Source organism: Mauremys mutica, chromosome 9 (assembly GCF_020497125.1).
Source record: "Mauremys mutica isolate MM-2020 ecotype Southern chromosome 9, ASM2049712v1, whole genome shotgun sequence".
In the NCBI taxonomy this organism is placed as follows: Eukaryota; Metazoa; Chordata; order Testudines; family Geoemydidae; genus Mauremys; species Mauremys mutica.
This window is the reverse complement of record NC_059080.1, coordinates 96,136,653-96,150,400: the sequence shown is the minus strand read 5'-3', so window position 1 is coordinate 96,150,400 and position 13,748 is coordinate 96,136,653. Positions and strand designations below refer to the sequence as shown.

At 43.6% G+C, this 13,748-nt stretch overlaps 2 protein-coding genes across 5 annotated transcripts in view; both read left to right on the top strand.

Annotated features, from left to right (window-relative positions):
- Nucleotides 1-4,997, top strand: part of LAMP3 (lysosomal associated membrane protein 3) — a 28,748-nt gene extending 23,751 nt beyond the window's left edge. For all 3 annotated transcript variants that reach the window (XM_045031261.1, XM_045031260.1, XM_045031262.1), the window contains exons 6-7: nucleotides 204-364; nucleotides 2,656-4,997. In XM_045031261.1, coding sequence (XP_044887196.1) covers nucleotides 204-343 — 140 coding nt within the window. In that variant the 3' untranslated portion in view covers nucleotides 344-364; nucleotides 2,656-4,997. The remainder of the gene's footprint in view (nucleotides 1-203; nucleotides 365-2,655) is intronic.
- A 7,560-nt stretch (nucleotides 4,998-12,557) lies between these two features.
- MCCC1 (methylcrotonyl-CoA carboxylase subunit 1) overlaps nucleotides 12,558-13,748 on the top strand; it is a 29,404-nt gene continuing 28,213 nt past the window's right edge. Inside the window, exon 1 of one of the 2 annotated variants that reach the window (XM_045031257.1) lies at nucleotides 12,558-12,660. In XM_045031257.1, the coding sequence (XP_044887192.1) occupies nucleotides 12,599-12,660 (62 nt within the window). In that variant the 5' untranslated portion in view covers nucleotides 12,558-12,598. Of the gene's footprint in view, nucleotides 12,661-13,282; nucleotides 13,302-13,748 lie in introns of those variants that run through there. The other variant, XM_045031258.1, reaches the window with a different exon arrangement.

Below are 13,748 nucleotides of genomic sequence, written 5' to 3'. Positions count from 1 at the left end.
AAGGAATATAGCTATTTCCATGTAGGCAAGTATGTTTTTGTGAGATGTGATCCCTCCATAAAGAAAACATACTGAGTTCAGCAATGACATAGAGTTCTGGGTTGTCCTGGTAGCTATGTTCTAAAAGTATCTGCATCAGCTTACATTCTAGGAATGTGTTGTTTTGATCTAATGCCTACTCTATATTCTAACTTTAATTGCAGAGGAAGAATGCTCTCTTGACAGAAACAGGAGAACAATCCCTATTGCATTGGGCCTGAGCACCCTGGGATTGTTTGTCATTGTGCTTGCCTTGGGGCTAATTTCCAGAAGAAAGCCAAATAGAGGATATGAACGCATCTGAATTGCCCACACACTTCAAAATGTGCGTCGCAAGTATAGAGGCCTTGGGAATCTTGGCTTCCAGTTGTGAAACCTATACAAAGACCTATAGTTTTAAATGGGATGAGGCCATGTGTTTAATGCACATGCACATGCAAGAGGTAACACTTAAGATCTATGTGTTCTTGAAAAAGAGCCAACAAAATTATGGGTGCTTAGAAGACAGAACAAATGATAAAGGGATGAGTCTAGGGATATGCTGTTAGGGTCTAAGGAGATGGTTAACTATTAGGCATGCAAGACACTCTCTCACAGGACTAAGTCTATATTCACAGGATATTCTGTAGAACCAGTGCTTGGTGATGCTTTTATGGGAAGCCATGTGTGCAGAAGCCCTGGGACAAGTATCATCATGGTTGGACAGGTTGCCTCTGCTTCCCTCCACAAAAATGTGCACACTCACCTTATGAGTATTAGGGCTAGTATTATACTAATCTCTTCCCTTTCCTACTAATTCCATTGGCGAAACAGAGTGACAGGTCCTGCTGTGGCAATGTGATATACATATTAGTGCTGTTGCACTTTCACAGACAGATCGGGCTGCTTTGATGCCCACTCCAGAGTGAATGCTGGATAATTTTCTATTTTCTTAGGAGCTTTATTTTCATTAAAAAAAAAAACATAATAAGGAAGAAGAAATATATCTAAGACAGTGGATTTCTTTTAAAATGTCGCTCCAGGGGGATAGAATGAGCCATCTGTGGCTATAAACAGCATGTCAGTATTAACCCTACTTCGCAATACAGCATAGAGAGATCTAATACAGAAGGGCAGAAAACATGGGCTAGTTTTATGAGACTTTACTGAGCATGTGTAGGTTGAGGTAGGGGTGAGTTCAAGTGGGTTTGGGGATCCAATTAGACCAATATTTAAGACATTTTCTCTTGGGAGCTCATGGGTAAAATCACTTCCTATTCAGAATAGTTACAGTCATTGCCACAAAACTCAACAATTGCCACGCTGAGGTAATGATGATACTTTCTCCTATTCTAAGTATAGGAAGACACTAAGGTTATTAAAAACACACCATCAGTGAATATTTAATATTAAATGGTGTCAACTGCAGAGGGCCCACAAAGGTCTGTGAACAAATGAAGACCAACTTAAGCTACATTTTGAAGGTTCTTGTGGGATTTAAATGGTGTGTAGGCCCTCTGCACAAGGATGAATTTCATGCTTGTAAACTGAGGTGCTGGATCTGCACATGGAGATAATTTAGATTAATTTTAAAGCATGCTGTACGTAATGCTTTGGTCTCTGTTTCCTACTAATCAGGTGATTGAGAGATATACACAGTAATTGATTTTGAGATGATTTTAATGTGGGGTTTTTTGGTTGATTTAAATCTTCATCTTACAAAAGATTTACAAAGTTTAAAAGACAAACATACAAAAACCAAAAAACCTGACCCACTGTGACAAAACACATCAAAGTGAGGAGAAATTAAATATGAAAATATTTTAAAATGAGAAAGTAGTATAAAATATGAGAACAGTAAAAATCCTCCCTACTAATAACGGTAACAAGCTAAGTTTTGCTGTGAGTGGGAGTTTTGCCTTGATAAGGATTGCAGGACGGGAGCCTAGAAAAAAGTGTTGTACAAGGAATTCTTCATCACTTAGTTTAGTTTGAAAAAAAAAGCAATAATAAATAGATAACATTGGGCCAATATTTTATATCAGTTAAGTAATAGCGTTGATCTGGAGTAACTTCATTTACTGCAGTGGGCTCACTCTGGATTTTCACCAGGGTAACTCAAATCAATATCTGGCCCATTTTGTTTAAAGTTTAAAAGTTGTTTTGATATTTTACTACTGCTTAGTTAAACCATTATTGCTTACTCACTTACACAGTGGAGGAGAAAAATTCCCTCCACATGGATGCTGTGATGTGGGGCTGGCCTGTGTTATGCAGGAGGTCAGACTAGATGATCATCATGATTCATTCTGGCCTTAAAATCTGTCTATGAAAGTAACAGTGCATTACCAGAAACGTTCTCTCAGTTTGACTGTAAAAATGAAAGACTATTTTGCAGCACCCATAAGTCCACAAAAGTATCAAACTAAATTTAAAACCAGTCAGCAAAAGGAGAGGTACTTGGATATCATTGTAAAGTAGCATAATAAGCAGAAGAGATATGGTCCTTTCAAACGACTGCAACTGATCAAATGATTCTAATGTTCCAGTATTCAGAGATCACTTCGTGAAGGGCTGAAATATTCAGTCAGCGTCGGCATCACTAAATTTTACCCAACATATTTTTTCCCGTTCTAGTGGAGGAGTGCGCAGCTGACTTCAACATCATTTTTCCTGCGATTGGCTTCTTCGTGATCTTTGTCGCCGGCATCCTGGCACTCATCCTTTATGTAGTCTGCCTTAAGCGTAAATCATCTGCGTACCAGAGAACCTAGCGGATCAAAATAATTTCATATAAATAATGAGAAGCATTGCATGAAAAGATTTTAGAATTTCAAGTCTGCCATAATTTTCCTTCTAATAACACTATTAGAACAATGTAAAATGCCACAGTATTTTTAGTGGCCTATTTCAATTCAACTGTTTGTTTTTACAATACAGTTTATGGATCATACGTAGGAAATGGGTTAATATAAGGAAGAGCATAAATTTGAAAACTGAATTTATAAAGAACATGCAATGTAACTATTACTCTCTCAGCATGTTACTGGCATTTTAAGGGCATAATCCTGAGGGCTGCTGAAGGAGTGTAGCATCTCACAGGATCAGGTCGTAAACTTTCCTGACTGGGTCCTTTTAAAATTTTGAACGTATAAATTTTGTTTGTTTTATTCAATTAAGGCCTTGAATAGCTGCAGCGCAGCGTATTTAACTGATCTCCTTTCTTGTATGTTCCTAGCCATTTGTTAGAATCTCAAATATTGGGTTTCCCTGTCTGTCCAGTTTTTAATCTTGTATCAATGGGAACCAAAGCATTTTCTTGTTATGTTCCTTCCCTGGGAAACTCTGTTACTGTTCAGTCTTTTAACATTTGATACTCAGTTGAAGAGAGATCTATTCACTCTTGCTTTAACTGGTCTTAATTACTAATAATTTAACTGAGTTTCATTGTGCAGTGCCCTGTGCCATTTTTATGGATGATGCAAAATAAATACATTTTATTGCATATTTTGGACTAGAATTATAAATCAAACTGTTAGTGATGAACAATGTTTGAGTTCATGTTTATCTTTTTTTTTCCTGGTGTGTGTGGGGGAAGGGAAAGATCTTTTTTTATTTAAAAAAAAAAAGCAAAAAAAAAGCTAAATGCGATCCTTTTCCATGCAATGAGTAAAATGATAGATTTGTACTAACTGGCACTGGTGCAGCGTACAATGCAAATGCAGCCATAGGGCCAGATCTATAGCTGGTGTAAAATCAGCAAAGCTTCATTGAAGCCATTGGCGCTATGGCCATTTACACAAAGTAAAAAGCCAGTGCAGATACAATGATTTTTACACCAGCTGAGGAGTCAATGGACCTTCACTGCTTTACAGCTGCTGAGGATGTGAACCTATTCTCTGACAAGCAGTAACACCCTATCTACCCAATCCCATGAACAGATGTTTTCAAGAAGCGTGAACAAATGGCAGTAGAGATGTAGGTAGAGGAAATTGCTTGGTCAGAAAGTGTTGAGTTTTATGGGAAGTAAGAGTAGGCAGCAAATTTGCTGCCTGAGTTGCTACATGCAATTTTTTGGCAGGTGCTCATGCTCATTTCCTGCCAGAATTTAGCTTAATATTTGGTGGGTGGCTTATCTTCTGAGAAATTGTTCATATAATGTTGTTCTTAGGAGCTTCCAGCTTCAGAGGAGGGAAATCTACAGATTTCATGGCTCTTGGTTGCAGGGTTTTGTTGCCAAATGTTCTGTTTGAGGAAATATTCCATACAAAGTCTGGGTTGCAAAGGAGGAACATGCAGTGAGATTTTTAAGATCTTACCATATAATATTCTGTATATTGGACATGCTGTCACACTAACACCACTATTGACACCATCCATTTCTTCTACTATTTGCTTTTGCTCATCTGTATGGATGATCAACGCTGACAATGCTACCTAACCTAGTGGCCCCACTCCTCCTTGCCGTAGTTGTTCTTTGCCAACATCTGCCACTTGTCCAACATCTCGCACACAATGTAGGATCATAGAAGCTAGAAACAAAAACACCCTGCTAAAATCCCTAACTCCCTTAGGTGCCACTGAAAATCACAACCTAGATCATGTACTACATCCTATGCAAATGCAACATACAACCTAACAAGAAAGGGCGTATCACATATTATACCAATCCCATACTTGTTCTGAGCCGAAAGGTCAATAAGAGCATAATGCAAAGCTTTATTTCCTTCTGTGCCTTATTTCTCCACAAAGGGCAAATAAAGGCCAATCTAAAAATTGGCTGCGAAGTATTGCAAGGAGAGGGGTGGGCGATTTAAATGTACTTCTTGAGACGACAGACACCATTAGCTTATTGACTTATCTCCTTAACTGTTATCCTGCCATTATCAATGGGTCCCAACATAATTACTTAGTTATGAAAATCGTGTATGCTCTGTACTTTTCTACTGTTGGAGTTTCTGTAATAAAGATTGTTTTCAGTCATTTTCAATGTGTGTGTTTTGTGAATTTGTTGCATCTGCTGAGTGCTGTTACATTGTGATGGGGTTTACAGACCCCTCACTATAAGACTAAAGAGTAATGGGGCAGTACTGGGCAAAGAAGGCCCTGAAAAGCATGCTCCAAATGGCAGTCCTGCTTAAAAGGAGACTCTGAGAGGCAAGCAGGGACTGTGGGAAGGAGAGGCTAGTTGAAGCCTCTAGGACAGAGGGATCTACAGGGGAAGAGTCTAGACTGGGTAAGTCCCAACTGGGAGGCCAAGGGCCTGACCCCCTTTTTTTTCATCCCTGCTAAGGGGGAGCAAGCGGACACTGGAAAGTGAGCTGGGAAGACCCAACTGACTGTTTAAACTATTTAGGCTATGGGAGGGATCCTCTGCTGAGAGGGAAGCTGAGTGCCATGACCATGCCCCAAACTCAGGAGAGAATGGGCCAGGGAGGAAGTGGCCCAGGGGAAGCGGGGCAGTTGTACCAGCTACAGATTCCCTTTCCCCTTTCCCCCTAGGTTCCTGGGCTGGGACAACCCCCACTTTTCCCCTGAGGCTCTGCCTGACCAGAGGAACCTGGGGAAGGGGATGGTAGACTGTAACTTGACCACTAGGCCTTCAGATTGCCTGGCAAGGCCGTCCCAAGACTAAGACTGCTGAGCCATGGCCATAAGGGGAGAAGATTTGGTCAGGAGAGTGGGAGGAGAAATAGATCTCCTCCAATGGCAGTGCCTATCTGTGAGGTAATGTGAGTACTATGAACTTAGATGTTGGAGTCAGTGCTAGATGAAGGTACTAGGGGAGGTAACTTCCATCAGCAATAAGTCAGCCAGAACCATTAGTGCTTGATTGTTGGTGCCAGCTCCAATGTCCACACTGCCATTTTCAGGGTTGACAAATCTGTATTGGACTCAGGGACCAGGATATTCTTAGTGCCCTTCAGCACTGAGCCAGAAGTTGAACCAGTATCACTTATCCCTGTAGTAAGAGCTTTGTGCTCAGTTCTCTGAAGGAAAGTGAAGGTGAATAGCTCTTCTTCAGCCTCTCGACTTTTCCTTTTTCAGGGGAGGAAGATTGGTGCCAGTAACCATATATGATCTAGTGGTCTGATTTACCTTGTCTTTGGACAACTATCAGTGCTGAGCTGTCTTTGGTGGCTGCTTCATGGCCTGTAGGTGCCAGATCAGACTTCTTACTGGTACTGGTCTTGGGAGTCACTTCTCAGCAGCTGCGGATGCTGACACAAACTGGGGTTTAGAGGTAGAAGCTCCCACCAGGGAGTTTGATGCCTGTTCTTCTGAGTCTGAAATAGTCCTTTTAGGTTGCTCCAGATGATACGTTAGCTGGATGTCTCTAGATTTTCCTCATTTTAAGGAGAACAAATGGCAGATGGAGAAATAGGCACATGGCTCTCGCTGAGACAACTAAACAAGGGCTATGATCATCTGTAAGCGGAATGTCACAGGGCTGAAGCCCAAATGCTTCAAATCTGTCATGTGAGTGGTTTTGGTGCAGAGTAATGAGAGAAAAATAGGGGTTTGGGTTTTTTTTTGTTGAAGAAGGGAAAAAAAGCAAAGGGGGGAGGAATTTAGTGTTTTATCTACCTAGATAAAACTGGGTTTGGTGAATGTGTTAAGGGTAGCAAGCAGACACAGCCTGGTTCTGTCTTGCTGCCATGGGCAGGGACTGGGTACTGATGTATGGTTTAAGCCCTAGGCTGTGGAGGGGAGACATGCAGAACATAGGTCCAACGGACACAGCTATGCAGAGATTTCAATCTCATGCACACGGCACGCATGCATACATACAGTGGGATCCACACAGATGAATACTTGAATGGATTTGTATTTAATCATATAACAAAAAATCATTATGCTAATGTACAAGAAATACGGTCTATGCCAAAAGAGATTACATAAAGGATTGCTTGTGGGTCCCCCACTCTCTTTCTCTCAGCCTTCCTCAGGTCAGTGGTCTCTGCAGAGCATTGTCAGCGATGCAGTGACGTACTTTTGCTGCAGGCATGTTGGGCCACAGGAACAACTCTGTTGGTAGCCGTGCTTTCCCAGCCAGCCACAAAACACCCAAGAGCTCACACTTCCCTTCCTCTACCGGCCCCTTCCTTCACCGCACCCCATGTAACTTCCTGATCCTCACACCTGAGCATTCTAAAACACGTTATTGTCCCATCTGTTCAGATGCTTACTTCACTGTTTATTTAAAAAAAAATAAAAATGAATAGGTTGCAGTTACTCTCCTGTTTTTCACAAAGAACAATATAAGGTTGTGAAAAAACAGGAAGCTTTTAACATGAAAATCAAAGTCCATACAGATCAGGGCCACAGAAATGTGGTTTCGGCACACATCTTTGCAGGGACTTTCCTATTTCCCTTAAATTTCTAACGTATAACGCATATGGGGCTGACCAATATTTTAATAGTTCTAATACTGTCTACCCTGTCATGACATGACAAGTTTTAGTATCTCTCCTCTTCTTAAGGAAAATGTATTCAAAGTTCAAATAGACTATGCTGCTCACAGTCTACATATATAAATGTGTGTGGGGGAAGAGGGGACTAGTATTTGGACTTTCCTTATTAATCTCATCCAACTCTCTAAATATGCCAAACTTCCCCCCACCCTTAATTCTCCCAATTCTAGCTAGAGTATAAAGCCTTTGGTTCTGCAACTATGTCCTTATCTGTGTCATATACAGTGGCAAGCACACTGTGGGCGTTTAAAAATTATTTACATTGTAATTTTACTATTTTCCACTTTCAACTTCAGTACATGCACAATTTCTTGGGGTCTCAGGGAGACTGTCTCCTTTAAGGGGAACTGGGCCAGCCACACCTGTGCCATAATTAATTAGCTGCTTCCAGCCTGAGGGGGCAGGACTAAGGGTCAGGTGACAGCTTAATTGAGACTGAGCTATTAATGACTGCTGCTTGGAGCATAAGGACATAAGAATGGCCATAGTGAGTCTGATCAGAAGTCCATCTAACGCAGTAACCTGTCTTCTGACAGTGGCCAATGCCAGGTGCTTGTCCTGGAACCCAGCAAGGGAGATACAATTCTTGATTTAGTCCTAAGTGGCGCATAGGAGCTGGTCCAAGAGGTGACTATAGCTGAACCACTCAGTAATAGTAACCATAATGTAATTACATTTAACATCCTTGTATGGCGGGGGGGGAAATACCAAAGAGACCGACCACAGTGGCATTTAACTTTTAAAAGGGGAACAACACAAAAATGGGGATGCTTGTTAAACGGAAATTAAAAGAACAGTCACAAGAGCGAATTGCTTGCAAGCTGCATGGAACCTTTTAAAAAACACCATAACAGAGGCTCAAACTTTATATATATATATATATACACTGCAAATAAAAAAACCAAACAGGAGACGGTCCAAAAACCCAGCACCATGGCTAAACAACAGTGTAAAGGAGACAGACAAAAAGACATCCTTTAAAAATTGGAAGTTTAATCCCACTGAAGAAAGGAGAAAGGAACATAACTCTGGCAAGTCAAGTGTAAAAGTATAATTAAGCAGTCCAAAAAATAATTTGAAGAGCTACTAGCAAAAGACACACTAACTAACAGCATTTTTTTTTAAGTACATCAGATGCAGGAAGCCTGTCAAACAGTGACTGTGGCCATTGGATGATCAAGTTGCTAAAGGAGCATTTAGGACTGCTGCAGAGAAGCTAAATGAATACTTTTCATTGGACTTCACTGCAGTGGCGGTGAGGGAGATTGCCACACCTGAACCATTCTTTGTAAGTGATAAATCTGAGGAATTGTCCCAGACTGATGTGTCAATTGTAAACTGATTTTTTTTAAAATGGCTTCAGAGGTAATCATCTCAATTACAGGCCGGTAAGCCCAACTTCAGTACCAGGCAAATTGATTGAAACTATATTAAAGAATAGAATTATCAGCCATATAGATGAACACAATATGTTGGGAAAGAGTCCACATGGCTTTTGTAAAGGGAAATCATGCCTCACCATTCTATTAGAAATGAGGTTACCAACAAACACGAGGACAAAGATGATCCAGTGGATATAGTGTACCTGGACCTTCAGAAAGCCTTTGACAAGGTCCCACACCAAATGCTCTTAAGGAAAGGAAGGAGTCATGGGATAAGAGGGAAGGTTCTTTCATGGATCAATAACTGGTTAAAACATAGGAAACAAAGGATGGGAATAAAACAGTCTGTTTTCATAGTAGAGAGAGGAAAATAGCAGGGTTCCCCCAAAGATCTGTACTGGGACCAGTTCTGTTCAACATATTCATAAATGAGCTGAAAAAAGGGGGAAACAGTGGGGTGTCAAAGTTTGCAAATCATACAAAACTATTCAACAGAATTAAGTTCAAAGTTGACTGTGAAGAGTTACAAAGGAATCTCACAAACCTGGGTGACTGGGCATCAAAATGGCAGATGAAATTGAATATTGATAAATGCAAAGTAATGCACAGAGGAAAATATAATCCCAGCTATACATACAAAATGAGGGGGGGTCTAAATTTGCTGTTACCACTCCAGAAAGAGATCTGGGAATCAACATGGCTAGTTCTCTAAAAATATCTGCTCAAAGTGCAGTGGCAGTCAAAAAAGCTTACAGAATGTTAGGAACCATAAAGCAAGGGATAGATAATAAGACAGAAAATATCCACGATATAAATCCATGCTGTGCTTACATCTAGAATACTGCATGCAATTTTGGTCACCCTATCTCAAAAAGATATATTAGAAATGGAAATAAGTACAGAGAAGGGCAGCAAAAATGATTAGGGGTATGAAACAATTTCTATATGAGGAAAAATTAGAAGGACTGGGACTGTTCACATGGGAAAGAGATGACTGAGCGGGGATATGACAGAGGCCTATAAAATGTTGAATGGTGTGGAGAAAGTGTTTACCCCTTCACAATAACACAAGAAGCAGGGATCACTCAATGAAATTAATAGGCAGCACATTTAAAACAAACATAAGGAAGTACCTCTTCACCCAATGCACAGTCAACCTGTGGAACTCATTGCCAGGGGATGTTGTGAAGGCCAAAAGTATAACTAGGTTCAAAAAAGAATGAGAGGTTCATGGAGGGTAGGTCCATCAATGGCTATTAGCCAAAATGGTCAGGCATACAACCCCATGCTCTAGTGGGCCTTAAACTTCTGTCTGGTAGAAGCTGGGACTGGATGACGGGTGGATCACTTGATAAATTGCCCTGTTCTGTTCACTCCATCTGAAGCATCTGGCACTAGCCACTGTCAGAAGACAGGATGTTAAGTGGGATGGACCACTGGTCTGACCCAATATGGCCAGTCTTATGTTCTTACTTGGGCCTTATAAAAGAACGGAGAGAGATCAGTGTGGGTGTGGAACTACAGGGGATAGGTTGCTTCCTATGGAAGGCCCTGAGGTCAGGTCTACAGGAGGCCAGAAATGCCTGGGGACCCAGGGCTCTATACCAGAATAGGGGAGAAGACTTTCAAGGTAGCCCATCAGGGACTGGGAACAGGGTACACAAGGCAGGATGAAGAAAAGCCCTGCAGGGCAGAGGAGCCTTTTTTGTTTGCCTGGGACTCTTTAGATGGACTTTTGCTTCCCTGGAAGTTTCTCCCTTGGCCAGAGGGCTAAGCCATATCTGCAGCACAAAACAGAGGAGATCAACCTGAGGGAAGAAAACTGAGGCAAGCAGTGCCAGCTGGGGTTGTCATGGAGCAGCCATGCCTGATAATACACTTGATTTTGTTATAACTTAAAAACATGTTGGGGTGATACATTAATTAATCCGCGCAGCAAAGAAATGCAGAATAAACTAGGCTGCCACTGACATGGGTGGGTGAGAGGCATAGCTCAGTGGTTTGAGTATTAGCCCCCTCAATCTAGGGTTGTGAATTCAATCCTTAAGAGGGCCACTTAGGAATCTAGGGCAAAATCAGTACCTAATCCTGCTAGTGAAGGCAGGGGGCTGGACTCCATAATCTTTCAGGGTCCCTTCCAGCTATATGAGATAGGTATATCTCCATTACTTTTATGATTAAAAATATATTCTGTACTTCACCCACCTATAACTTGGGCTTTGTAATATATATTTAACTTGTTTCAGAGTGGTAGCCACGTCAGTCTGTATCAGCAAAAACAAGGAGGAGTCCGTGTGGCACCTTAGAGACTACCACATTTATTTGGGCATAAGTTTTCGCGGGCTAAAACCCACTTACGATAAACTTAATAAAATGCTGCCCTCTAGTGTTCAGAAGCAAATTAAAAACATGATGAAAGATCTGTCTCAGGATTTTCGAAGGCAATATAATGTAGTACAAAGCACTGTGTTTTAAAGAGAATAAAATAAATATATGCTCAAATTAACAGCCTTGACAGATAGATTGGTCAAATAATCCCAGCTACATAGCCAGTGCTCTGGTCCTCCTTTTGGGTCCTGTCTGAGGGACCATAAAAATTCCCAAAGCTGATGCAGCTTCCCTGGATCACCCACAATGCAAATTATTACAGCAGAAACCTGAAACCAGGTGTTTTAGTGCCATTATGTCTTGTTAAAATATAATCAGAAGTTAGTTAATGGCAGGTATGCTCTTTGGGTCAGGATCCATCTTCCTCTGTGTTTGGAGAGCACCTAACATGTATTTTGAGCACTACTGCAATATAAATAAGTACCAGGAAGGTAGAGATTTTGGATGTATTCCAGATGATCACTGAAACTACAGGTGATTTACTCATAGCAAGTAACTGAGAAAAACAAATTTGCTTTTTACGGTGTGGGAAAAAATGACCTGAGAAGTGGCAGAGTACTTAATGCTGATCTGCCTGATGGCACTCGGAAGAGCCAAGTGACCTGGCACCAAGGCCTAGTTTTAGCTGCAGAAAATCCAGTGTTTAATAGGGAAACGGGGTCAGGGCTGCAATTTGGATCAAGAATAGGTGTGAACTCTCTCCAAAGGGCTCAGCACCCACAGTCCAATTTTCCAAATGGCTCAGCACCCACCACCCGTGTAGTTTGGTTCCTATCGGGGCACTGATCTCTTTAGGGAACCCAGCTCTTAGTGTGGGTCAGGCGCTCTCTTGGTTGTCAGGCTGGGGGACCAGATAGCAAATGTGAAAAATCGGGACAGGGGCTGGGGGGTAATAGGACCCTATATAAGAAAAAGACCCAAAAATCAGGACTGTCCCTATAAAACCGGGACAGGCACTGGGGCTGGCTGGATTTTGACCCATCAAGGCCAGCGCTGGGAGTTCAGTCCCTCATTCTGACTCCAGCTGCCAGCCTGGGGGTGGCTGGGCCCCTGGGGAGCAATGCATGGCTCTGGGACGCTCAGCCCTGGCCCATCAACTTGAGCCACCTCAGGCTCCATGGGACTTGGAAACTAAGGGGCCTCTCTGCTCTCCCTGCCCACGACAGGCCCCAGCTACCCCAAGGCCCCGCCCCCTCCCCATGCTCAGCCACTGGCCAGCGGCCCTGCGCGTTCGCCCCGCCCCCGGGACTGACAGACACGGGTCCGCCCCCGCCCCCGCGCCCACTCCGCGTTCCAACGGCTTTGACCCCGCTCGGCTCCCGTCCCCGCGCAGACATGGCGGCCGCGGTGCTGGTGACCGAGCGGGGCCGCCGGTGCCTGTGGGCGCTGCAATACCAGTGAGTGCGGGGCGGGGGGCGGCCCCTCGGGACAGCCCCCTTCCCTCCCCACGCACAGAGCAGCCGTGGTTCGGGCCCCCGGTCTCCGGCCCGCCCCCAGCCCGCCGGGCCAGAGCCGAACGCTGCCCTGCCGGGGCCCCCCTCAGCCTCCCCTCGCAGGGGGCCTCCCCGCCGCTGGGGGCGCGCGCAGCGCTCAGGAGAGGTGACGGGCACCGCGCAGCTGCCGCCACGGCCTAGCCCTGCACCCCCCCCCCCCACGCCGGGACCCCGGGATCGAGGGAAATAGTCCCGAAGCGACACGTCTGTCTCTGCGCTGGAGCGGGAGGGTGTAAATTCCGGCTGGAGGAGACATGCCCGGGCCAGCTCTGAGCAAACCACTGCGCTGAAAGCAGAAGTGTAGCGGCTGGGGTGGCCCGATGAGATGAAGAAAATATCGGGACACATGGGGGGGGGGTCTGCTGGCAGAGCAAAAAAAAAAAAGCTGAGTGCTGCTGGCGGAGCCACCCCCCCCCAAAAACCCCCAAAAAAGTGCTGCCGCTGGAGTGAAATATTGGGACAAATTGTGGTCAGGGTGCGGGACAACCACCCAGATATTGGGATGTCTGGCCACCCTAAGTGGCAGGAGGGACCAGCCACCCTGAGTACGTACCTAGGGTCTTGGATGGGATCAGACTCCATGGGCTGGCTGGCTAGCTCCTGCTGCTGGCATCAGCAGGGCCACACGTCTGTTTTTAGTGCGCTAGTTTGACCCAAGCTTGCCTGAACATGTCTCCTGGAGCTGGAATGTATGCCTTCCAGCTGTGTGTAGCCATGACACAGGACGTATCAGGGAGATAAAACAGACTTTTGCATGAAAAGTGTGTCTGACTATGGAAAGGGAAGTGCATGCAGAAAATTGAAGGCAGTTCATAATACCATGTAACTGTTCTAGCACATATGTTAGTGGTGGTGTAATGAGTGATGGATTCAATCAGTTCATGTTAGCATCTTTAGGTTCTTGCTTTCTTCAACTGATAAAATGGGATACTGATTAAATTGGGGGTTTCATATAGACACATATTTTATTTCTTGAATGTATGTAATGTGCC